The sequence below is a fragment of the Psittacula echo genome, assembly GCF_963264785.1.
Source record: "Psittacula echo genome assembly, chromosome: 7".
NCBI lineage: Eukaryota > Metazoa > Chordata > Aves > Psittaciformes > Psittacidae > Psittacula > Psittacula echo.
Genome location: NC_137740.1, coordinates 21,622,555 through 21,648,975, shown reverse-complemented (window position 1 = coordinate 21,648,975; position 26,421 = coordinate 21,622,555). Strand labels below are relative to the sequence as shown.

General features: G+C 47.9%; 1 protein-coding gene across 3 annotated transcripts in view; it reads left to right on the top strand.

Moving 5' to 3' along the window:
• Window positions 1–26,421, top strand: part of PBX1 (PBX homeobox 1) — a 131,441-nt gene that overhangs the window by 98,995 nt on the left and 6,025 nt on the right. For 2 of the 3 annotated variants that reach the window (XM_080624097.1, XM_080624098.1), the window contains 6 exons: window positions 5,106–5,350; window positions 8,206–8,396; window positions 9,333–9,468; window positions 12,959–13,118; window positions 20,730–20,842; window positions 22,366–22,455. In XM_080624097.1, the coding sequence (XP_080480223.1) occupies window positions 5,106–5,350; window positions 8,206–8,396; window positions 9,333–9,468; window positions 12,959–13,118; window positions 20,730–20,842; window positions 22,366–22,455 (935 nt within the window). The remainder of the gene's footprint in view (window positions 1–5,105; window positions 5,351–8,205; window positions 8,397–9,332; window positions 9,469–12,958; window positions 13,119–20,729; window positions 20,843–22,365; window positions 22,456–26,421) is intronic. The other variant, XM_080624099.1, reaches the window with a different exon arrangement.

The window sequence follows — 26,421 nt, the reverse complement described above, 5'->3', positions numbered from 1 at the left end:
TGAAACTGTTGCTGGGTGGGTTCCCCCCCCTCCCCAATACATCTTAGGCACACTGAAGTCAGGAAAGAAAACCCTTCTGAAAATCACAACCTAATTACTCCCATCTGCTCCAGCACTGCTTCCCATTTCTGCCTGCCAGGATGCTTGTCCCCGATGCTAAGTAGCACATTATTTTCGATAAGTTGCAATAATTTACTTGAAATCTCTTTCTTCTTTAAAATGTCCCCCTGGAAAGGCAATTCAGCAAGTTGGGAATGGGCAGAAACAACCATGAGAAAACCCATCCAGACACAGCCCAGCTTGGGCGGCAGGGCAAGCACTCCTCCCATACTTATTAAAACTACACAGCAAGTTTTGTTTTAGGGTGGATTTGTTTAGACATCCAGCTACTGGGACCAGTCCTTGGCTGATGGTGTCAGCAAACAGCTGTAGAGGAACTACCCGCTGATGTAGATGGAGGGGATCTTAACCAGGCAGTCTCAGCAAATTTCACAGGACCACACTTTTGACTGCTGAAGTCAGTGGAGAGTTGAGGAACCAAAGGCCACAACAGTTCTGGGGATCTCTTCTTTCATCATGGCAAACCTGGGTTGGCTTCTTGTCTTTCAATGTGTCATCGTCTTACAAGATGTCCTCACTGCATCCCTGAAGAGGCTTTTCCTACTGCTCTACCTTGCCTTTGCCTCCTCTGGTGTCTTCTGCTTGGTCTTCAGCTTCCATCTCAGAAGTCCTGGCTGACACCTAACTGGAAATGGGCTCTTGCACGTGCTTAACAGGAGACATGAGGATGAGAAATGGTGGGGAATATTGTACCACCACAGCCTACATACCCTTGTGAGTGGATATATCCTGTGCTAGGAGTCTGTCTGGGACAGGCCCCTGCTTCCCGCATATCCGCAGCTTGAGGAAGTTGACCACAGTAGGAAAAATTGCCCTTTCTAGAAGAAAAGTAGAGCTTGGAGGTTTGAGCATCCTTTTCTCTTGTCACTGCTGAGCCACAGTCTCCTGGTTAGCAGCTGCCGTCACCCTCATGTTTGATTACTTTCAGGATGTTATTCTGCCTGTATTGGCTGCACACCTCTCATCTGGAGGGTTTGGAAGGGGTGGAGAGCAAATTGTTGCTAAGCTGAAGAATTTTGGGGTGGCCTTGGAGGAGAAGTGGCTGGGTGCTCAGCTGTTGCACTGAGCTGGCTTCTTAGGTCCCTTTGGAAAAATGCTCTCAGGAAAATGGAGTAAATAAGGGAGGGGATGGTGGTGTAGAGGACCAGGAGGAGTCTGGTATCCACCTTTGTGGATTTCTTGAGTATCTTCACAGCCCCAGGACATCTGCAGGGTGCAGTCTCTTTCAAAGGCCTTGCCAGCACCATGTCTGGCAAAGGCTGTTTCTCCTGCCCTGTGCCCCCCACCCTGGCTATTTGTCAGGCTGTGTGGACACCCTGGCATGTGGGGACACCAGGCACAGGTACTTTAGTGTGAGGACACAGACACATGTGGGGTGCTGGTTGCCCATCTTATTTGAGTGTGAAACTGGCTGCTCTGCAGGTGCTCCTCAGAGATGCCCAGGTTGGTGGGAAACATCTTGGAGCAGCTGAAAGCTTTGGCAACTCGATGCAGTTTCCATCCCGCGTCCCTGAATTGCAGGAGAGGCAAGGAGCCAAGGAGCTATTTTTGGTTTGTCTCCTTGCCTGATTCTCCAAGGCCAATCCTGCCACCTCTCCCTGTGTCCTGCACCACAGCCAGCACTGAGCCAGCCCAGGACTGGGACCTGGACAGTGTTCTCTGCACCCAATGGCTGTGATACCTTCCTCAACAGGGAGAAGGAGTGAGCGAGTGAGCTGGGAGCCATTTCTCAACCGCTGAAACAGGTCTCTGTGACCCTAATGGCACCCATGAGCAGACTGCACACTGGTGGCTTCACAGTCCCCAGCTGCTCCTGCTGCTGGCATTGGTGACGTTGAAGGTGCTACGGCCGTGCTCCTCGGTTCCCCTCTGCGGTCAGCCAGGCAGTGTCTCGCAGCGGTGCAAGGGGGGACAAGGCGTGTGGCTTGTCTTTGCATTTAAAATAAACCCATATGTGTGTATTTTCATCTGTGCATAGATATATATATTTATCTATAAAAATGCATTTTGAGGCAGTGGGGGACCTTTGTGAGGTCCGAGCCCCCTCTAGCGGCATTTGCCATGGCTCCGGGGGCTGCCGAGCCAGCAGGAAAGCGGCCAAGGACAGAAAGTCTTGCATGAATTTTCCTCCACCCGGCTGCCAGTCGCTATCTTTCTTTTTGTTCTTCCTGTATTTCCCCCTCTCTTTAATCAGGAGCAGCAAATGGCAGGTCCTGGGGATTCCGAGGCACAGGCAGGAGGATGCCTGCAGCCTCTCGACTCCGGTTTGCTGCCGGACTGCTGAGGATCATTCTGCTTCATTTGTTTTATTTTTATTTGATATGGAAACAGCAGGCTGGGGAGAGTGGGAGCCACTCACGATCGGCTGCGCAGGCACTGCAGGTTGGGTGCTGCCTGTACTGGTTCATCCCAGGCTCCCCAGCCAGTGGAGCAGGGGCCACATCCCATCTCAGGGGGCATTTTAGAGTTGGTGCTTCCAAGGAGCCCAGCATCCCAGGCATCCTGGCAAGAGGCGTGTTGGAGTCAGGGACAGCGCCGGGAAGATAAAAAAGCAGCTTTTAAATAATCATTTTGTCTTTCCCTCAGCTGAGCACAGCCTTCCAGGGATAAATAGGCAGCATCAGTTCTGCTAAGACACATTGGCCTTTCCATCTGTTTACTCCCTAGCCTTATTCCTAACGATCAGCCAAGCCCAGGCCGTCTCCACACGGTTCCCGGCTGGGTTTGGGTGTCTGCTGTGGGAACATACGTCCGTTGGATGCTCGGGATGCACATGCTGGTCTGTGCGTGTGGCACGGTAATAAAGCTCAGGGGTTATACAGCGCTTTTCATCAGGAAGCAGCTCTCTAAACATAAACTAATTAATCACTGGTGCCTACCTGTCAGGTCAATGATTCCTGAGATTTTTAATCTAAAAATATTTCCCTTTTGAAATCCAGATGCGCCTGTTTCGGCAACTCCGCTTTTGATTTGTTTATTTGAGGTTTTTTAATCTATTTTTTTTTTAACTTGTGTTGCTTTCCGTTTGTGTTTGGGCTTCTGATGTGCTTTAATTTAGTGCGTGGCTCTTTTGGTTTTGTTTTGGGTTGTTTTTTTTCCTGGAAAAAGAGGGATTTATTATCTTCTCTTTTCATAGCAATTTTCCCGACCCCCTGTAGCCTGTCACCTCTCCTCTTCATAAAGATTTTGGCCACTTTTACCTCTTGTTTCAGTTTATGGGCCACAGACCTCAAACCATTTTCTCGAATGAAGTCTGACCTCTCCCCTCAGATTTATTCATCGGTGAAGCATGTGGCCGGGTGCCGGTGGTGCCATGGGAAGCCTCCTGCAGTGAGGGGAGATGCTGATCCTGTCTCTTTGGGGCTCAGCAACTGCACCCGACTCCAAATTTGGCACTCTACCCCCATCCCTCCGTAAAGAAACAATCCTTTCTAGCATGGAATTACTTATCATTAGCTCATCTTATTGGCAAATATACAGTTGTTGGGCTTTTATCTATCTTTTCATTCCCCCTGAACTTTGCTCCTTTGTTGACAATGAATGTTTAAATCACAAAAAACACCAATAAATCCTGGAGTCCTAAAAATCAGGATTTCAGCAGAGTTTGAGGCTTTAAAAAAAAAGTTAGCTAAGCCGCTCAACATGGTCTTTTGCTTCCATTTTATACTGATAATAGCTATGTCTTTAACTTACTTCAGAGTGAGGGAGGCTATACTTGGTGTTTTCCCACATTTTTTAGGTGCTCCAGTTTACTTCCTGTTGTGAACTAATTTTAGACTAGCTCTTGTTTGTGCTGCGGATTTGGGGTGTCAGATTCATCTTGGGTGTAAGTGGGCATGGCTCTAGTAAAATCCCCACATTACCCAGCTCTGGATGTGCTTGGGGTGTGTGTGTGTGTTTGCAGAGTGCTCTGAGCTCCTGTGCCAGACGAAATGGGGAAATGCAGTTAATTTATCTTAAGAAATGCCTGTTTGTTCACTCATCAAGGATTTATTTTATTTACTTCGCAACTGTGCACACCTATGCATGCAGAGATGTCACACAGGGACACTTAGGCCACCTCCATCCTTCCAACCTGGGACATTCCCAGCAGGCAGGATGTTCCCATGTGTTTTTCCAGGAAAGCCCACACAGGAGAAGGACTTTTACTTGAAGCAGTAATTGATGTGGAGACTACAAAGAGGGGAGGAAATTTCTCTCCTTGGAAAGTTACTTCAGGAGGATTAATTTATTGTTGCCCCTTTAATTACCATGGTTTAGACTTCACTGGAGCGATGACATTTATTTCATACATTTCTTTACTTGCCTTTCCACTGTATGGCTAAAAGCATGGCCTTGCAAGCACTCTCCACCTGTATTTAAAAATGGAAAAACTGAGGCATGTTTAGCTCTGGGATCTCTGTGCTTTCCTCTACCCTCTGGGTTTGATGGCTGATGCAAATGATGCAGTATCAAGCTGTAAACTACTTGTTAGGTGACATGAGAGTATGGGCTATCTGGGTGATCTTAAGTCTGGGCTAGAGACTCCCAACTTCTAGCCCATGCTTGGGTTGGGATAGAGTCCCTATCATTTCTGGCAGCAAGAATGGGTACATTAATTGTTTTTTTGACTAGTGATAGCAGTTTTGCAGTGTGTTTGGACACAAACCATGGCTTTCTGAGTTACCTCTGTGGTGAGCTGTCTGCCAGTTCTTCTCTACTTCTCTGCAGGAAGGAGGGGAAGAAGCAGGGAGGAGAGCAGGAAGCTGCAGTGCCCCTGTCACTGCTGCTTGGTTGGAGAGCCGATGAACCGTGCTTGGTAATGAGCACTTGGGAGAACCAGAATGCAAACTGCCTGTTGGGGTACCCTTTCTAAAGCAAGAAAAGCTTGATTGATGGGGACTGAGCAACCTGGGATGAACATCCCCTTTCAGATGAACATCCCTTTCCCCAAGTTAAGACCTGGCACAACTCAGGCTTTCCTCTCCACTTTGTGTCTCCTGCAGTGCTGAGCATCCGAGGAGCGCAGGAAGAGGAGCCCACGGATCCCCAGCTGATGCGGTTAGACAACATGCTCCTGGCCGAGGGGGTAGCAGGCCCCGAAAAAGGAGGTGGCTCAGCCGCTGCTGCCGCTGCTGCTGCAGCATCAGGAGGAGCTGGCTCTGACAACTCAGTGGAGCACTCTGACTACAGAGCCAAACTCTCCCAGATCCGGCAGATCTACCACACGGAGCTGGAGAAGTATGAGCAGGTAACAGGCTCTTTCGTGGAAGAAGGCAGGGCTGCCCAGTGGTGGTGGTGGTGGGATGGTGGGAGAGTGGAGATGAGTGGCTGGGACAGCAGCTGGAGTGGATGTGCACAGCCTGGATCACTACTGACATCTATTGTTAGGAGCGTACGGGCAAATGGAGACTGTACTGGAGTGAAAACATGCTTTTTTAGGGTTGGAAGGGTTGGGGTTTTGCTCTGGAACATGGCACGAGAATAAGCTTGGCATGGGTTGCCCCTTTGACTTTCACTTTTCAGTCCTCCCCTAATACCTTGCCAAAAATTAGCCCTATGAAGTGGGAATCTTCTTTGAGGTGCTGGCCTCAGTGCAGGCAGTTTTCCAAGCAGGGCTTGAATCAAAATCTTCCTTGAATACTTTTTCTGCTTGAAGAGTTCCTTTTCCAGAGGAAAAAAAAAACAACCCCCAAAACCAAACGAGTTTCTTTTTAATTGTGAAAAATGATTCTTAAACAAAACGAAAAACTATTTGGGTCGTGAATGCAGCTATTGGTAACACTGACAATTGCATGAAAAGCTTCGCAGGCTGATGCTCAAAACAATTTTTTTTGCAAAGGGTTCCAGATGTTTTGCAGATCTCCTGTCGCCACTGTGCAGCTTGCCTTTGTGATGAATGTGGTTTCTACCCCCAGGTTGCACTGGAGTGCAAGCAAAAAAGCATCCCTCCTTTTTGGGTGCAGGATGGGCTCTGTGGCCAGGAGCCAGGCGGGGTTTCAGGTCTGTGGTTTAGCACCATCTCTGCTGTTGTGATAGGGCTGTGAGCAGCCTCCAGCCAGGCTCCCATTATACCTGGCTAACTGAATGCATGGTGGATGGTGGGGCTGGGGGATGTGTCACCCCTTCAGGTGCCACACTGGCCAAGCTGAGGCTGCTGATCAGCATCTTCAGACCTGCACCCAGGGGTGGTGTGGAGCTGCCTCAGATGATCCTGGGTTGGAGCTGGAGTCAGAGTGGCCAGGTAGGGCTCTGGTGTTGGAGAAGCTGTGTATGGTCATACCATGAAAGGCATTTTGACAGAGCATTAGAAAAGGAGGAGGTGGCAGGTTCCAGGGAGCAGGCAGGGGGCAGGTTGGAAGAATGACCTTTGGTGGCTGTCCTCAGCCCTTGCTAGCACTCCATTGAGTGATGGAGATGGGCTGGTGTGGCATGAGAGAGCCTCAGCCTTCTCACATGGGTAGGAGTGGAGAGGGTCTCATGGCTCATCTTTCAGCTCCCAGGCTGAAGAGGCAGGGAGAGAGACCCCATGTCCTCTGCCACCCAAGGCCAAGGAGAAACCCTTGGCACAGCCAAGGACATGCTTCAGGGAAGGACCTTCTGCTCCTTCCTCCTCTTGGACAGGAGTTTTGTTTGTTTGCTTTTCTGATTTTGTTTCTGTATCATTTTGGCTGCCCAAAGGGGCACCCCAGTAAGAGAAGCCTTTACCTCAGCCCCATGAGTGAGGTGGGCCACATATTTGCTTCTCAGAAATCAGTGAGGGAGTTGGTTTTGCCACTGAGTTGCTTTGCAAATGGCTGTGTAGGTCCACATCTCCTGTATCATCACCCACAGTCCTGCAAAAAAACAGAGTTCAGGGTTTCTCAACCTCCACCCTCCTTTCTCCAGTCCCATTGCTGGAGGCTGGGGGAGCTCAGTGCCTGGCTTCTCATGGCATTGGGCTGCTGCTGTGACAGCACGGTGCTCAGTGGCAATTTTTCCTGTAATGCCCTTTACTTCACGCCAGAAGGAGACAATCTGAAATTGCTTGGGTGTCTGGGAGCAAAGAGGTACCTAGCTGAGAGCTCTCATACCCTGGGAGCTGTCAGCTGAAGCTGGTGATGAATTGGAGGGCTCTGCTGGCCTTGGGAATATCTCCTCGCGTCTGAGCCATGGGTGGGGATTCAGCTTGGAAGGGTTGGGTGAGAGATGGTAAGTCAAGACTGTGTTGCCAGTCCACAAAATCAGTATTTCCTTCCCCTGCTAGCCCACTTTTCTCCATCATGGGGTGGGAATTGTGGACGTTGTCCCTAGAGTAGCTGTCCATGTCCCAGGAGCACCAAAGGCTTCTTGAACCATCAGTGCAACAATGTGATTCCCAGCACCAGTTCCCCCTGGTTTTCAGGGCTTGATGCTGGGAACTGGAGGATGGAGGAGAGGGCAATGAAGTGGCCTTCATCCAGCCTTAAAATCCCTCCCTTGTCCCTTCGACTCCTCTCGCTGCCGTGTCCTCACAGCACAGGCTGGGGACAGCAGGAACAGCCAGACAGTGCTGTGCCAGCAACAGACTGATTGGGATTGTTACCTGCTTGCCCTTACTTGTCAGGCCTCCTGCCTCATTCAGACTTTAGTTGATTATCATTATTTACTTATCTGACGTGCTAAGAGCACAGAGCAGGGCTGTGTCTGGGACCTGCTCCTGTGAAGCATGTGGTGATGAGGTCCAGCTGGGGCAGCAGGAGGAGGGAGGTGGGTCAAAAGATTCATGGTCCTCCTCAGAGGAACATCTATAGCTCCTCCAGCCCTATCTGGAAAACCAGTGGCTGTGACTTCTTCATGCTTTACGTAAGTCCTAGGACTTCATGTGCCTCAGCTCCATCCATGATCCCTGAGAGCAACAAAATTGGCTCCTGCCTTTCTCAGCATGTCTGTTGGGCGTCTCTCATGCCCTCTACTTTCTCTCCTGAGAGCCAGCACACTCTTGATCTGAGTCTGCCCTAAAAGGCCGCAGCCATTGAGGTCTCCATTTTCATCTCCTTCCTTAGCAGCGTTGCCTCTCTACTGTCCTTGACACTATCGAATGACCTTCCGATTGTGGGGTTTCTTTTGCTTTTCTTGCCATCCCAGGCATGCAATGAATTCACCACCCACGTGATGAACCTGCTGCGTGAGCAGAGCCGGACCCGACCTATCTCACCAAAGGAGATAGAGCGGATGGTGAGCATCATCCACCGCAAGTTCAGCTCCATCCAGATGCAACTGAAGCAAAGCACGTGTGAAGCTGTCATGATCTTGCGCTCCCGATTTCTGGATGCACGGTGAGTTTACCCCAGCAAACCTTTCTCCCTACCCACTGTGCAGTATTGTTGCGGCCTAGGAGAGGTGTTTTGAGGTTCTGGAGTGAATTCAGGTTCATATGAAGGACCACGTCTCTTGGTCTTGAGGCACAGAGGCCATTTACTTTCTTTATCCTTTAATTGTCTATGGATCAGCAGGGGAGAGGATAGCAATTCCAGACATGCAGACTCTGTCTCGGGGAGTCTTCCAGCTGTACCTTAAGAATTGCGCATCCAGGTTTTGCTGTGGCAGAATGGAATTCTGTGGCATATTGCAACAAACCTCTGTGATGAAAATGTGTATTTCAGTTAGGAATGAAAGCTAATGCTCCAGCCCATCCTATCCTCTCTAGGTTCATATTCTTTTCCTTCTATTTCCATTTTCCCAGATTTTTTATTTGTTGTAGAATTATTTCACTGCCCAAGCTGGTTGTATGCAGGCTGTGGCTTGGGCTGCAGTTTGGGATGGGGAGGAGAGCCAGTTACTGAGAGATGAACAGCCAAATAATGCCCAAGTGCAAATGGAACAGTCCTCACCAAGGGTATATCCTCAGCACTGCTTTCTCAGTATGGAGCTTTGCAGAGTAGCAGTGATGTCTTTGGCCAGAGCAGCCAGGTGTTGAGAGTCACCTTCCCAGGTAGAGGAGCTGGGTGCCAGTTTTGGGACTCTTCTGTGATGCAGTAGTAATTTGAGACAGAGATTTGCTGTGGAAGGTGCTGAGAGAGGAGTTGCCAGCAAAGTGCAGATGAGAAGCTTCCTGGCTATGAGTCTGTTGCACTCCGTGCCCCCAGGAGCAGGGGAAGGAGGGAAGGAAGCAAGGAAAGTCAGAGTGTCTAAAATTGCATTCCTGTTTCTGGATCCCTGACACTGATTTGCATTTCTTTTCCTTCTATTTCCCCCTCTTTCTTCATGCTAAGGCGGAAGAGACGAAACTTCAACAAGCAAGCTACAGAAATCCTGAATGAGTATTTCTATTCCCATCTCAGCAACCCTTACCCCAGTGAGGAAGCCAAAGAAGAGCTAGCCAAGAAATGCGGCATCACAGTCTCACAGGTGAGAAAGCTCAGAAATACAGCAAAGATGGCTACTGCTATTGGGAAGCCTTAGCGTGGTGAAGGACACTCCAGACCTCAGTCAAGTCAGTCATATCCCAGTGCTGAGCATTTAATTTCTAAGTTAGTTTAGCACAAGTTTGCGTAAGTGGATGGGGAAGGAGACAGCAGGCTTGCAGTTTGAAGCCATTGATGAAAAAGGAGAGTTTGGGAGAAGATTCAGAAGGGATGAAGACTTCATAGAGTGACGGCTGTGTGTGCAGCCAAAGTGTTAACAACACAGAAATGATGTGGCATGACCCACAGAGGCAAAGACTTTTCTTGAGGGAATTAGTGCTGAACTGGCTTGCAACAAGAGCTTGTTTGAGCTGAGAGTCCATTCTTTGAGCCAAGGGATTTGAAGGCAGTAAAACAAGTTGTGCAGATTTTGCTCGATAAGGTAGAATGGACAAGGTCCTGATGGGAATGGTTTGGGTCAAACAGGCTAATGGTTATAGTTTGTGGTCAGGGAGGGTGGGCTTTCTCAGGGTGATTTCTCTCTGTTGTTACCCTTGTGCTGCAGGACATGACATCTCTCTGACTTGCTTATCCCTCAAAAAAAGGTGGTCAGTAAAGACAAGTTGAAGTATTTCCATACATTCAAGGCAGCCGCGTAATTCCTGGAGTCTGTAGCTTTGACCTGAGAGCTGCTGGAATTTGTGAGGAGTGCAGTCAGTCCTCGAAGTGTTCAGCTGTACATTGGCCAGGCCTGCCTCTCTTTATTGTCTCTCTTTTTGGGGCAAGCTTTCTGACTGAAAGCCAATCTATACGGCCTTTGATAGTCTTGTCCTCATGTGAGCTTAGTGCACCTTCAGGGGTCCCATTGCTGTCCCCATCTTGGGCCGCTTTCCACCCCCAGACCTATGCCTATTCATCACTTGAGTAAACTGGAGACAGCAGTAGCAGCTGGTGTCCTTGTGAGAGCATGTCTGCCTTCAGCAGGAGCAACAGCATCCAAGGGTAGGTGTTGTCACCATGTTGAATGCCTGCTGAGTGACTCCAATTGCATCCCCTGGGTCAGAAGACCCAAACATTGATTCTGCCCAGAGTTACCAGTGAGAAACAGCAGATAGTGGCTTAAGTAAAACTACAGCTGTCCTGATGTTTCCTCTCTTAATTAATTTATTCACACTTACAACTTTTCTCTTGCGAAGAGAAGATGCCCAGGAGAAATGCTGCACTTAGGATATTTTTTGACTCTGCTGTATCAAAGCTGCTTTGTGCCTGTCTCCAGAATCTCCCTTCCTTCTTCATCCAGAGAAGGTAGAAACAAACACGCATCTGGGTCTGTGCTTTTGCTGAGGTTAAGTGGGAACATGGGACAATATGAATCTGTGCAAGTCATAAGCAGAGTTTATCTGAAATCAAAGGTTGACAGGGGTAGGCAGGTTCTTTGCTTCACAAGTTTCAAGGTGAAGATCAGTTGTAGTGGTCATCTGTCCCAACTTCCTTCCCTGTGGTACTTGTAGTTCACCCACTGGCTCCAGCATTTGAAGCTGGAAGAGCTGTTGTAGAAATGGCCAACTGGGAAGTTCACAAAGGAGCACATTGTCATTAATGGGAAAGCTGGACCAAGAAATGGAATCAAGCTCCTTGCAAACAGCACCTTCTGGTGCGATAGAAATGTTCACTCCCAGATCTGGGTTGGGTGCTGGTCTGAGTCTCTGCCGGTTATATTTTCTTCTTCCTGCTCTGCAGCAGCACAGGATTGAATACCTGCAGTTCAGTAGTGGGTAAACTGGTAGAAGAAGCCATTTCTGAGTAGAAGCGCTGAATGCTCTAGGATCACTGCAGATAGAAAGTATCATAGGAATGAAAGCATATGGGTTTCAGTTATCAACACCCAAGGCAAAACAATTTTCCTAAGATGAGATAAAAATCACAAGCTTCCCAGGATGAACAGCCAGTGGTTTATTAGAGTGGTTTATTAGAGTTGCAGCATCCTCTGGCATGTGCTCATTCTCTTCATCTTGCTGAGCTTTTTCAAACAAGGTCAGTAGTGACTGGAAGTTGTCTTCTGCTTAGAGAGCTGCATGTAGGAAGACACACCCCTGGATCTCTGTATTTGGTGGTGTCAAAAAAGCAGCTGAGATTTGCTTCCCCAACCATAGGTTGAATATTTCCCACATCTCTGAAATTGTTCATGGTGCCCACATGTGAACAGGATTATCATCAGCAGGGTACTGAGTAGATTTGGGGAACACTGAGTTCATGGTGGTTTGGGAGGTACCCTGACATTTTCCCTGGGAAGCAGTTCTGGCCAGATCCTGCAGCCTGGTTCCACAGACTTCAGAGTTATCCTGTCACTGTGCTGAATCTCTGACATGCAGACTTTGGGGCATTTTATTCAGACACCTGGCAGGTTGACCAAGCAACCTTTCTTTCAAACATTCATACTTCTGATCCCAGGATATCACTCTGACAGTCTGCAGGGATCACTGCTCAGACCTCTCCTTGGGGCTTTCTGAGGTTCATGCATTGTACTGCTGCACGCACAGGGAAACAGCTTTCACCAGGACTGGAATGACCAGAGCTGCACAGCTTCATTCTGCCTTCAGATCTGGCCCATAATTTTCAACCATCCCCATGACTTGTGAAGAAGTTCATGAAGCTTCTTATTTTTTTTAAAATAAATCCCCTAGTCCCTTTCAGCACAATTCTAGGCACTGAAGTCAGGCCCATGCTGGTCTCTGGGCAAACACAATCTCCTGCCGCTTTCCAAGGAGCACACTTGTTCCCTGGGACCAAAGTTAGGCCTTAGAATGAGCCCTGTGCTCCCTCTCTAGCTTTCCCCTGACATTCCTGGTTTACGTAGTGGCTCATGCTAAACCGTACAAAGGCAAGTTCAGCTAGATGAAGAGCATCCACTTCTGGCCTTTTGCACCAATTTCACTCAGTTGGATCAAAAGCAGAGCTTCAGTGATACCAAGGTATTTTTGTGTGTCAGCCAGGCCTGAGTAAATTTGTTCAGTGTTCTCCCTGAAAGCTACACTGTCCAAAGGGAGGAGAAGGGGCAGCTGGGAATCAGGGCATCTGTCCCTGTCAAAGGGATACTGAGGAGGAAGCAAATAAAAAGTTCCAAAATGACACATACCTGTTTTCAGATTGTGCAATTTTAGAGTCATTTGACTTTCTCAGGTTTTTTTAAACTCATCTCATATTTTTATGGGGTGGCTCTAGCTTTTCCTGTAGAGCATCCCCTTAGTGGATGTCCCATTCATAGAGGAACCAGATATATTCGCACAACCCAGTGATCCCAAGAGGGTCTCATCACCTTTCCTGAGTTTGGTGTAGCACGTGCAGGTAGAAAGTGCTTCCTTCCACAGCTAGGAAAGTGGGAGGGGAAAAAAGAATATTCACTACTTAACCTGAACTAATCCACCTTCCTCACCCAGCCGCCCTTGCCAGAGCTGAAACATTAACGTCTTTGTCTTCTCTTAAACTCGCTCTAGGTATCAAACTGGTTTGGAAATAAGAGAATCCGGTACAAGAAGAACATAGGTAAATTTCAAGAGGAAGCCAATATTTATGCTGCCAAAACGGCTGTCACGGCTACCAATGTGTCAGCCCATGGAAGCCAGGCTAACTCACCCTCAACTCCCAATTCAGCTGGTTAGTTTTTGTTTTATTTTTTATTTTGGGTCATTAGTGTTCGGTTTTTTGTTTGTTCTCCCCCTAATCTCTCTCTTGTTTTTCCCCTTTTGGTTATTTGAATTTTTATTTTCTGGTTTTGGTTGGCTCACTTTTGTGGTCTTTAAAAAAAGGCAGAGATGGGATTTGGTTTTTGGGGTTGTTTTGGGGGGTACTTCCCCTTTCCTGTTCTGTTTTCATTGGGAAAATGATGTGATAAGACCTTGTAACTGATGTCACCTTGGGGGTTATATGCATGGATGGTAAACACAAAACCAGAAATACAGTCCATAAAATGTTGCTGGAATTGCTTGCACTTTGAGGGAAAAAAAATAAAATAATTAAGAACTCGTTGCATAATGATTTTATTTCGCTGGGGCTGAAAGCATGAGTGGCCCTAATGGCTAAACCCCAGCATTTTTAGGATGTCCTAATTCATGACCTTTGGGGGGTTGTTTTGGATAGATCTTTGGTTTCCTTTCTGTTGTGGTTACCTTTGATTGCTTACATGACAATGTCTGGATCATCTGCAAGAGTGTGCTCTGTTTGAATTTTATTTTCCTTCTGTGTCAGCACGATCCAGGGAAATACATGGGTCGTTCCCTTCCCTTTCCCCCTTTCCTGCCCATTTGCTGTGGTTTACATTTATTTGTTTTGAGGGTCAAAGGCACAGAGCGCTTTGCCCAGATTTCAACTCCTCTGCTAGAGAATGATGCTTAGTTCATGCGTGGTGCCTGCCACAGGGATGGCCGACCCAAAAATGATCCTGGGCTGCGGTCGACTGGTTGTGCTCTGCTCCCAAGAGCGATGCAAAATTGGGATTTGTTGAAAAGCAGAGAAAAAAAATTAACTTCATGCGTGCCATGTACTTTGTTATCAATGCAAATATCTATGTGCCTGTTTTCTTTTTAGGAGTGGGAGGGAGAGTGGGAATGTGCCACTCTTGGTGTCAGCTTGGTGTCAGCTCATGGTACCCTTTCACATGGGTGTGGTGCTTGCTGTTATGAGGTAGGCTACTAAGAGGAAGGAAATGGTGGAAGAGCAAAGAGGATGGTGGACAGCAGGAGAAGCTCAATGTTAGATATAGTACTAGTGGTACACTGTGCTGGTGGCTATCAGGACATGCTTCTGTAGTGAGCACAGTCCTGCCTGTGGCAGGTAGCAGAGGAATCGCACCTCAGAAGCACCCCCAGATCTGGAAGTTTTGAGTGGAAAGTGGAGATCCAGGGGTCATACAAGGAGACAAACTCGTGGTATGAGTCTCTGGCTGACCTCCTAAACCAGTCCCTCAGTGGGAAGGCAAAGGCAGTCCATTATCTGTGAGCTAATGTGGTAAATGATGGTTCATTGCTCTATGCTGGGGAGCTCATCCACACCTTGCAGGGACTCATGTGGATGGCTTGCACAGAAGCAAGTGGTAGAAGGCTTATTCAGTTGGGCAGTGAAGTCCCTACACACAACCTCTTAATTTCTAGGGGACATGTTATGTGCTAAGGGTCTGCCCTCCAGAGCCACCTAAAGCAGAGCTGGTGCAGCTTTTGGTTGCAGGTCAGAAACACTGCTGGGGGGCATCTCACACAGGACTGCCTGCTGCAGCTTGACTGAGGTGCTCAGAAGGCTCTGGTGAATGCAGCAGAGTTCTCTAGGGACAGATGGTTTGCAGTAGTTTTGTTTGATTCTTTTATTTTTGTTTTGTTTGGGCTTTTTCCCCTTTCCCTTCTATTGTTTGAACTGCTGATTATTTAGTTGCAATTTTTACAGTGTCGTCCTTCCCAAACAGCTCACTCAAAATACCTGGTCAGGTGGGGTCTCTTGATGTTGACACCCCCCATGTAGACAAAGCTGGAGAGTAGAGAGCAGAATGGTGTGTGTTGAGGGGAGATGCCTACTGCCTGTGATGCTGTCCTGAAGTCCACATCAGCTTAGACACAGCTTTCCTTCTTTTCCTCTTTCTTATACTGGGGTCAGATCCAAAGGTCTGGAATGGCAAGGGAAAAGCCCTCAAGTTGTTTAAATGGCTTTGGGTCTGGCCTGCATGCAGTGAAAGAGGCATTTCCCCAGTGCCTACCCAGTTAAATAGTGCTCTGGTGTGAGGTTGTTTCTTCACCTTCCCCACAGGCAGTAAGACAGCTGTTTCAAAGATAAATTGGCTGGTACTCTGCAGTAAACAGCTAAAATAATCCCTGGATAACACTATGCTTTCAATGAAGGACAAACAGTCTTGTTATTAACAAGTAAGACTTGAGCTCCTGGGTCCTCTTTCTGGCTCACTTGTCTGCACTCTAGAAACACTGACTTCTTTTCACGTGTCTAATGTGGTGGTTCTAAAGCAGCACATCAGTGTGAGGGGAGCTTTCAGGCCATGTTGATCCTTCTTCTGCTAGAAGTGTTTGTAACCTGGCCCAGATCCCACCATCCTCCCTGTATCCAGCAGCAGGGAGGCCTTGCTGTCAGCACTGCAATAGTTTCTAGGGCAGCTTGCAGAGATAGTGCATTTAGATACTGGAAGAGCCTCAGGATTTTATGTCCAACAGTGGCATCCCAGGTTGAGATCTCCCCAGCTGAACCATGCAGATGTAACAGCTCAGTCAAGCTATGAGTTAAAGGCACATCCTGAGGAATCTAGAGTTGAGTGACCTCCCCTGCTGCAGGTTGTTCTGTAGGTGCTAGCAGCAAGAAGCACACCTGTATATGCTAGGTCTGAAATACCTGTCTGTGAAAAATTTGGAGGATGCTGTCGAGGGCTATGAGCCATCCAGATGTGCTGAATTGCCGTGGGAGGAATGTGGAAGTGGATGAAGAGGTGAAGGACTAAGATAGATGATGCTTCTCCTTTTACACCATGGACTTCTTTCAGATCATCAGCTGTAAGTTTTTTGAGGAAGGAACCTGAGCGAATATGGGATTTGATGAGAATTTGTAGACCTTCTGGTTTAAATACACTTTAGGGTATGTGGAAAGAAAGAGTGTAGGCAGAGGACAGGTCATGAGAAAAAAGCGACCAGCAGCGTAGTCCCTGGAGGGCCATGACGGTCGAAGAGGAGGTGGAACTGGATGTGATGGGACCTGGGACAGGAGTTAAATTCATTTCTGCCAGGGCTGCGCAGGCCCATCTGTTCTTTGCATTGATGCCCATGTTACCGAAGATCAGTGAATGGCTACAGTCAGTCAAAGAGATTGGCCACACATTGACAAGGGCAAGAATTGCATCTGTCTAGCCATCTGGCATGTTCAAAGCAGGGTCCCCCATCCTCAGTCACCCAGGCCTGAATGTCAAACACCTTTTCATCCTGAATACGCACAGTTGGGCTTTATCAGCCAGATGTTCAAATAAGCTGAGATGTCTGGCTCATTTGGGCTAACAACTCCCCATCCTCACTTTGATTGCCTGGACAATCTCAGCACAAAAACCACATGGCAAATTAAAGTTATTTTATGTGGGCAGACCTTTTTGCCAACCAGAGTCCTCAAGGGCCACACGCAGGTGATGACATCCAGTGAAATCTTCCATGCAGAGCAACCAAAATTGTCCTGAAATGTTTTTTTTTTCCTGCTTACCCTTCTATTTTGTGAAAATCTTGCAAAACTGCGGATGGAGGGGATTGTACTGTCTGGGAGTATAAGTATGTCATCAGGCACAGGCCTGATGGCTGTATCTTCTCTTCTCTGCCTTCCTCCATTTGTGGCAGTCAGTTGTCCAGAGGACAGCATGGGAGAGGACCCTGCGTCAGCAGAGAAGCTGTTCTACTTATAGTCTCACTATCTTGAGTGTTGGTTAGCAAGTAAAAAAGAACAAATGCCCTGCTGAGTCATCCCTGGCTTTTAGACCTGCTGTCAAACTCAGTGGCTTTGTCCAGCTGAGGAGCTACATGGTCCATCAAGTTCCTCTCTCATCTTTGGCCATGGTACAAACACAAGGAAAAAATTACAGAGCAGGTATTCTCAATGCTTATGTCATTGCCATTGACTTCAACTAGGAGCCTTCTATACATGACCACAGTCTACTTAAATGGTTCAGTGTGCTGGATCTCTGTCTCATTGGTGGTAGGTGGTATGAGGCATCAGATGAGGATGGTTTGATTTCAGCCTCAATGAACACAATTACTCTGTCTGTTTATCCATGGTGCCATTTGACTTGTCAGGTATGTTAGAGAAAAGGACTTACTAGAGGTCCTGGAAAATCTGAGGTGGAAGTAGAGACTGCCAAAACGCTAGAGAAGACATCAGAGAAGAATAAACTCTCTGAAGAGCTGGAGAAGTGGTGCAAGAAATGCCAGCAGACAAGCTTGTGAAGATTTTTGAATTGGAGGCAAAATTGAAGTGGGTTTTGCTCATCAGAAATGTTAGGGGTGGAAGAAACCTCTTTGTGGGCATTATTTTGATGTAGGATTTCATCCAGTAACAAGATCTGACTGCCATAGCTTGTCTAAACATTCCAGCACTCTTTCTGAAGCTGATGATGACCTGATAGAAGTTCATCACTAAGGAATAGTGGTGGTAGGTCTTTGGTTCGATAAGATAATCTGGATGCTGAAAATGATCCACTGTTCCTCACTGCTACAAGTCATAAAAAGTGCTGGGGTTTCTGGTATTTTGGGGGGGGTTTGGTCTGCACACAGTAGCATCAGGGGACTTCCATGCCAAGATTAGAGCCCTTTCCTTCTGGCTTCACAAGTTCAAAGATGGTTGTTACTTCTTAGTTGTTAGGGAGTCCCCAATCAAATTATGACCACTGAAGACCTTTACTGTGTTCACAGTGGAGCCTTGCAGAGGGACAGATTACATTTATGGTGAAGCCTTCTCTAACTGAAGGATTTGACTTGTATTTCCAGATGTATTCTCTGTGGAATATACAAATCTTAATTTTTGGGGCTCTTCACATTCCTGCTCCCTCTTCCACCCCAGTGTATCAGCCCCTCTTAGCTGTGTCTGTCAGACTTTGGGCCATCATAATTTTCATACATGGCTAATACATAGACAGCAGAGTGCTGAAGCAGCAGAGTGGCAGCATGAAGGGCTCTCTGCAATTACAGCTCTGATACCAATGCATCCATACATGCGGGGCCATTGGTATGCGCATATTTATCTTTGCATCCACATCAGCAACAAGACATATTCACTGTTTAGATATGCACATATATTGTAAAAATACCCTGTGCCAATAGCAGTGTATATCTTGTAAGTGACATCTCCAGCACTCCTCATGATTTCCAAGACACCAGTGCTCTTCAGAACTAGAGTTTGTGGCTGTTTGTTTATTTTTATTTCCTCCCTCCCAGTCTCAGTTTCACAGGCAGGTTTGTTAAGTTTCAATAAAATACCAGTTAACTTTATGGCATTTTTATTTGTTATTATTGTTACAATTTTCTTTTGGTAGGGGAAGGTGGGGTAAGATGTTGCTCTGCTGGGGGCAGAGTGATAGCAGTGCCCTGTCAGGTGCTCAGGGATTTCCAGGTCCTCTTCCCAACTCTGCCACTGATCATCTGTGTGATCTCAGAGGTTTCTGCTCACCTTAAAAGAACAGAGAAATTCTCTGCTTCTTGAGAGCAGTAGCTGCAAAGTCCTTTGGTTCTCAGCCACTGTGGGAGTATAAGCCACCGTTAATTTGTGACCTCTGCTTTTACACCAGTGGTCAGAGTGATCGTTCAGAAAACTGAGGTAGGACGCATCCAAAGATACATGTGAAAAGTGCCCATTTTCGTGCTTAAAGTTGAGCAGTGTCAGGGTGGGCTATCCTCAGTCTCCCAGCTCATTTCCCTAGGTTTTTTGCCTTTAAAATAGCAAGTAACCTGAGAGGTTGGGAAATGACAGGAGGCCTTTGCCAGCTGAGCAGAGGACGCGATAGTTACAGCTGCCTTCTGACTAGTCCCCATTATTTTACGCAGCAGCACTGTGGGATTGATCTCTGTAACAGGTTGGGCAGAGTTGACAGTGAGCACAGACAATAAGCTATTCCTGGCTCTGCTCTTTTCAGGCACCAGTGGGAGGGTCTGGATCCAAGACTCACTGCGCTCAAGATGAGTCTTTCTCTTGACTATCTTGGACATTGTATCTAGCAGTGATGTTTCTGCTTTCCTTCAATGCTGAGAATTACCAGCACCTGACAAAAGAGCCAGTTGCAAAGAGAGCAGCAGAGGGTTTAGTGAACATGAAGTCTCCAGCATAGACCTCCCACCTCCTCCCTGCCGTTTTTGGAGGTGACTTCCTTCAGAGGAGCCTTCCCTGGTCCACCTCCAGGACAGAGCTAGGGTCTGTCCAGAGTGTTTCTTCCCTGTCCAGCAGAGGGAGGGGGATTGCCAGGTGTTTCTCAGAGTGCACGCATGAGCCATAGTTGGGCAATTCCACCAGGGCTATGGTTGCCAGTCTTCCAGGTTGGAAGTGGCAGTGGAGATGATGAGAGTGTATTTGGGGTTGGAGCTGAAAATGTAGCTGACCTGGGCCCCTGAAGTCTCTCCTTTCCAAGGCTAACGTCATGTATATAACCAAACCTTGCACGTTGAGCTGTCTCACACTTAACGCGCTGATCTGCACGATAAAATCTGAAATAATCCCATAAAACCTTTTTATTTATTTTTAATCCCCTTCCCCGCCTTCCAGTTATGTGATGGGTTTGTTTCTCCCATTCAGTAGTTGAGGAGGTGCTCAGATATCTCGAAGCTGGAAGCAGAAAACCTTGTTTCTGCAAAGATGGGATTTTTTTTTCTTTTCGTGGATTTTTTTCCTCCAGATCCCACCCAGTTGTCTTCACTGTGACAATTTTTTAGTGTAACGTTGACAACTGGTGCATGCAGTGGGGAATTCCTTTAAAGAGCTCATTCTTCTGGGGCAGCTGGCCCAGAAGGGAGGTGACACCCTTGCATTCTCCCATGGCCCATCATGATGAAAGACACTTGCCAGCATGGTGGGTACTGGGAGTCTAGCCCAGGTGTCTTCACATTTTTGCAAGCCTTCACTCCTGGTTCCCACCAGTGATAGGTTCCTTATGTCCTGAAGGCAAACCCTATGCACCACTCCCTTGCAGAGCTCCCCATAGCTCAGTGGGAGCTCCAGCTGTGGAACTGGATGTTCTCACCCTGCAGAGAGCAGCTGGTGTAGACTTAACCCACCCTGATCTGAGCTCGGAAGCAGCAGTAGTGTGGGTCTGCTTCACCCGGCTGAGCAGTCTGCTGCTCTTGATAGTGAGGCTTGTTTGGGTAATTCTGTTCTCCAGTGCAGTCTGCCGGGTGGACACCTCCAGCAACCAGGATTTTTCAAAGATGCCTGAAGGATTTTGATGCCCTGAAATTAAGGGAAAGGCTGGCTGAGTCCTCCAGGCTGGGCTTTGTTTGTCTTGGTCAAAAGCATGAAGAATCCTTCCTCCAGCTGAGGAGCTGTTGAAGAATGTTCTTGGCGTTGAGCTGTAACAACATGTGGCTTTGAATAACCTCAAGAGTGCATCCTGGTTTTTGCTTGCTCTGTTCTTCATACTACTAACCTGACTCTGTGGTTTGTTTTTGTGGTTGCTTTGCATGTTGTTCCTTCCTCTTGGCTGAGAGTCATGGGGTGGATCTTTTTCCTTTCTGTGATTCAGGTGCCTCACTCTTTCCTTTCCAGGTTCTTCCAGTTCTTTTAACATGTCAAACTCTGGAGATTTGTTCATGAGCGTGCAGTCTCTCAATGGGGATTCTTACCAAGGGGCCCAGGTTGGAGCCAACGTGCAGTCACAGGTAGGGACCCATCCGATGTACTGCCAGTGAATGCATTAGTGTTGGAGGAGCCTTTGACTGTATTGGCACTTCTCCCTCCCGTCCGAAAACAACAAATCTCAACCAGCACAAATGAACCAACACTTAAAAAAGGCAAACCAAACCGAAAAACCAACCAACCAAAAAAAAAGCAACAGCAACAACCACCCCAAAAAAAAATAATCAAAAGAAACAAAAACTAAAACCAAACACCCAACCGAACCAACAACCATGGTCTTGAGGAGACTTGCCCACACTTTGTGAATGCATTTGGCTCTGGCTTGATAGTTGTACTAGAAGGAAAGGAGGTTTAGGAGAACAGGCATGAACTCAAATGAAAGCACCTGAGGTTTAGGTTGTGCTTGCTTTATTCTTCCAAGGGAAGGGCCCAGATGTTTGAACTGGTGTCTCGTTTTACAAGGAAGGCTTCCACTTACTCCTTTGGTGCCAAACCAGGTGTCTGCTGAAAGGCAAGAAATGTTCAAATACACAGCTAGGGTTTTTTTGTTTTTTGTTTATTTTGTTTTGTTTTTTTTTTAAATTAAAAGGCACTCTTCAACGTTTCACAACCTCCCCAAAGCACAGGCACTCAATGCCACCCATGTACACATGAGCAAGACAGAGCATGGAAGCTTTGAGCAGCATTACTGAAACGTCAACCCATGCTTTGGGCACAAAGAAAGAATTTAAAATAGCCATGAACTCACTCAGATTTCCCACCTCCCATCCAATGTCCAGATGTGCCATGAGTCTATTCTCTGGCATCTAAGGCTCTGTAGTGTGTTGAGAGACAACAGCCACTCTGACACTTCTGCATTGGGCAAGGAGAGCTCTCTAAAGCTAAGATTGCCCCACTCACAGTGCTGGATGCAGAGCAAGCATGCCATCCATGGGCAACGAGACATGCTCACCATGCGTACTGCTGCTGGGGCTGGGCTGGGTGAGAGGAGGGAGAGTAATGGGATGTCCGGAGGAGAGCTGCCAGTGCCTTTGCCATGGTAGGTATATTGCCTTTCTGGGCCCTCCAAAATGAAGGCAGTCAGCTGACTCCAAGGATCTCCTACACTGCTGTAAGCTTCCCAGTGCCTGGGGCCAAAGGGTGGAAGGGGTAGGAATGTGCATCCTTGAGCACAATGGTGCAACTGGCTGCATCAGTGTGCTCCAGGAGGTCCCACCCTACACTTGCCGTTGCTGTTCTCCCTCTCTGCTCTTTCTATTGAAAGACTTGGGACTGAGGAGTGCATGATGGGGCCACCAGGGCAGACAGGGGGTTGTGATGAGGGAGGCAGGAGCAGCCCTCTGGCTCGGCTCTCACTGCAAGAGCAACTGCGGTTCTCTTTGCCCTCTTTAAATATATACCATTGTTATTGTTATTATTAGTATTAATATTATTATTACTACTATGACTCTTTGTTTTTATCTTGCCAAAGATGAACCAAAGCATCTTTTCCCACTAACCTTTCATTCACTCTAATTTGTGTCTTTGTTGTCGTTGGTCTGTTTAGGTGGATACCCTTCGCCATGTTATCAGCCAGACAGGAGGATACAGTGATGGACTCGCAGCAAGTCAGATGTATAGTCCGCAGGGCATCAGTGTAAGAAAAAAAAAAATAGGCTTGGGCTCTTGTTTTTTGGGTGGCTTTTTTTTCATTTTTGTTCTCTCACTACCAATTATTTCAAAGCCATAGGGCTCAGAATGCCACTTAGTAGAACTTGTCTTTGCTTTTACGGTCACCTAGTTTATTGCTTCTGTATCGGTCACGCCAACGGCAGAGCTTTGCCCACAAAAAAAGTGGCGACTGGGCAGGCTTTGTGCAGGCAGCTGGCGTCTAGGACTGTCAGAGCTGATCAGCGTTTGCCTGGCACCTGCGGCCACACGCGCTCGGCCGAGAGGAGCTGCTAAACAGGTGACACCTTGTGTAGCTGTGGTGAGGGATGTCACCGCTGATGCCCCAGTCCAGAGATGGCTTCACGTAGAGGCCAGTGGCACCATCCCAGAGCTACCGTCTAAAAATAAACCATCCCTGGCCGGCATCCGAAAGCACGGCAGCAACGGGGTTGGTGGCAATAACGAATGCAAATAAATGGAGAAAAAAAACAACCAACAAAACAACAAAGCCAACCAATGTCAACCCAAGAAAACCTCACCCAACTGGGCTGGGGGAGGATGTGAGGGGGAGGGCGGTCTCCAGAACATCTTCTCCTTGTTCTTGGGTGCGCTGGCGGGTTCTGACTAGCATGAAAATTCGTAGCGACAAGCTGTGTCGCACAGGGGGAAATCGATCAGACACACACAAGGAGAACCCAGTGTAGATTCGGGACAGCAATCCAACTTCATTTCTCAGATCAATCGTCTGCCATCTCAGCAGCGGTGACAGCAAGCTGGGAGAAGAGGGCAGCCTGGAAAAGGAGGCTGTGAGTGCCAAGTGGGTGGTGGCAGTGGTGTCCAGGGATAGCACGGAGGAGGGGTTGGCTGGCTGCTGCGGTCCCCATTGAGGAGCCTAAAGGTTGAAGTGGGGTGATCTCAAACTGGGCAGGAAGGCAGTGATCCTCCAGGTGGGACGGTGGTCCTGTGGGTGAGCACCCCAGCGGGGTGCACCATCCAGTCCCATCACCATCCTGGCCAAGGCTTATGCCATACATCACCTTGCGTGTGACCATCTTTGGGCCATTGGCATGCAAGCGGCCACTGCTGGCATAGGGAGAGGGTATAGGGAGAGGGGTGCAGTGGGATGGAGAACTGTGTTCCCCTGTTCTGCGGGTGTTGGGGCTTAGTGGGTGGCTTGACGTCAGGAGGCAGAGGCAGGAGGATTTGTGAAGTAATGTAATTGAACATGTGCAGATAATTATGTCTCATTACATAAGCCCATTGCAAAAACAGCGCTTGGAAATGCCACATGAAAGAGCCTATCGTTCTGCATTAATTTCTCCGTGCACTGAATTTATTCCCTTTCTGGCTTTTTAATACTTGGAGAGTAAATGAATCGCAGGCTGATCATGATAAGAGATGATACTTTTGTATAAATTAAAATACCCCCAAGGAAAGAGGCTGAGCAGATTATAGCTGCAGTTGGCTTCAAAAATAACAGTGGGCTGGGTAAGCCAAAATGTTTTTTTGGGGGGGGGATTGTTGCTGAGGATTATGAGGCAGGGATGGGGGCAATAGAGAAAAGGACAAGAAAGAGGTAGTAGAAACTCAAAAGTTGTATAGGACAAGGAGAGCTGGGCTGGTGTTTTTGGCTGTGGTAATGGGAGAACCAGTGTTACCAGCGCTGCAAATTGGTGAGCTGTGAGAGTGGCAGGGGCTCAGTTGTTCCCCCGCGCTTCCCAAATGGGGATCCAGCATGGTGGCATCTGATGGCTCCTTAGGCTGGTTTTCAGGGGGGGCAGGAGCCCAAATAGGCCCAAATTGTATGTTGTTCAAAGAGGAGCATGGTAGCAAGTGGGCAAAAAGACAGCTCATGTTCAGGGGTGATGCCTCGTTTTCCTGTAAAGGTGTAGTAGGCATGGGGAGGAAGGCAGGGAGTCCAGAGCTGGGTGAATAGTTTAGGAAATATTTTCTGGGTTGTCTCTCTATCCCCAAATGTTTTGCTTCCCCCTTATACTGACCAGCATGCCCCTGCCTGTAGCTTTTATTGTAATTTAACGGTTTCCTACCCAGCTAGGTCTCTTGATGGACCCCAGTTTGTCTACTCCTGAAGTGTGGCCATCCTCTAGGAAGTGCTGACCCTTGGCAATGTCCTGGGGAGCTGCTTAGTGCAGGCAGGGTGGCTGTCTCGTGCCATGCAGGGCTTCCCTGCCTCTACCCTGAACCCGTTACTGCCAAGGAAGGGCAGCAGGATGTGGAGGAAACCTGCTAGTGACACAGAAAGCTGCCATCCCCACGTCATCTGAGCATCCCCGTGAGCTGCTGGAAGGAGATGAGCCGAAACCTAGTCAAGAGCCCTGTCACAACGATGTCTGCACAGGGCTGAGGTTAAGTCATCCCCAGAGCCTGTCAGGGATGGGAAGTCAGCGGCAGGTTGCCCAGCTCCACCACTGCAAACCTTGGCAGGGGAGACAATGCTCGGGGTTTGCCTTCCTTGATGGAAGATGAATTTTTAAATGCGTGTAAGTCATGACAGCTGAGAGCAGGAATCTACCCAAAGCCCAGTTCCCTCCGTGGCAGTGCTGCTTGATGGCTGACAGACCGCTCTGCGGGGCAAAAAGGGCTGGAGTCAGTTCTGCATCGTTAGCAGGATAATGGGTGATGTCCCAGCCATCACGATCCCCGTGACCCACAGTGATGACTGAAGCAGAGCAAGAACAGACGCCTTCTCCTCCACAGGTGGAGACAGTGTGAGGTATCACCAGTACTGGCAAGGAACAGGGATGCATTTGGTGATGGATGGCTGATAGAGACTGGAGATATCTTCAGGATACCCAGTCTTGGGTAGCACTGAGAAGAAGGAGGGACCCTCCCACCTGAAAGGAAGGGGTGACTGGGGCATGATCCAGCCCTTTCTGCAAGCTTTGAGGATGAGGGATTTTGCACCATAAAGTGAGAGTTGTTAAGTGCCTGGTCCCTCTGCACAAAGGGGTGTCCTGCATTTGTACCCAGCTGGAGGTCCCAAGGTAAAGGTTTCAAAGCATTTAGAAGTGCAGATTCTTGTGGGTTCCAGTGGAAGCTGGATCTTTATTACCATAGTTCTCTGGAGGGTCCCAAACCAAAACATCACCCTTTTTGCCTCTGCCCTGTGGCCATAAATCCACCAAGCGTTTTAGTTCCGCTATCTCCCAATGAATGAAATGAGCTATAGTAATCTTAAAGAAACACCATTTCAGAAATTTCTTTTTGGACTTAATTTAATTTATAGATCATTTAAATCTAAAATGAGAGGCAATTTTTAAAGGTCATCAGAGTACAAGGTTTTTGATTTAAAATGTCGTTGTGCAGATCTGTGCCTATTTACAGAGCAGTGGCTGTGACCATGATGGTGGCGGTCAGCAGCAGGGTGTGCCTTTGAGTTTTGCAACCACTGTTGTTGATGAAGATCTCTGGGCACTGGTACCTGTAGGAGGTGAGACCTTCTCACTTATGCTGAGACCCTTTTCTGTTAAGAATTTGAGCCTTGAAATGAAAGTTGTTGCTGTTTTCCTCAGCAAGCTACAGTTCACCATCATGATCCAGCTATGGTACATGACCATGTTCACAAGCTGGGATATGGAAGTTTTGTCTGGCAGGGCTTCAGTGCCCAAGTTTCGTCCATCAGGAATGTCTTGGTGTGTTCTGAAGACTGCTGCTGTGAACCTTGGAAAGTGGTAACCAGACAAAGCTGGATTCTTCAGTGTTTAATAAGAGTTTCAGCGTGTATCATAAGGAGACCCTGATACAAGCTCTTAAAAGTGCAGAGGTCTGAAACCAATTTGAGGCTACTGCCTGTCTGTCAGACTTGCTCGTGTCTGCTGTGTTTGGAAGCTGACCTGACACCCTGCGTTGTTGATGGTGGGACAAGGATTTAGTCACAGAAGGTGGGATGGCGAGACAGCCTCTGTGCACAGCAGGAGGTGCCTTTAAAAAC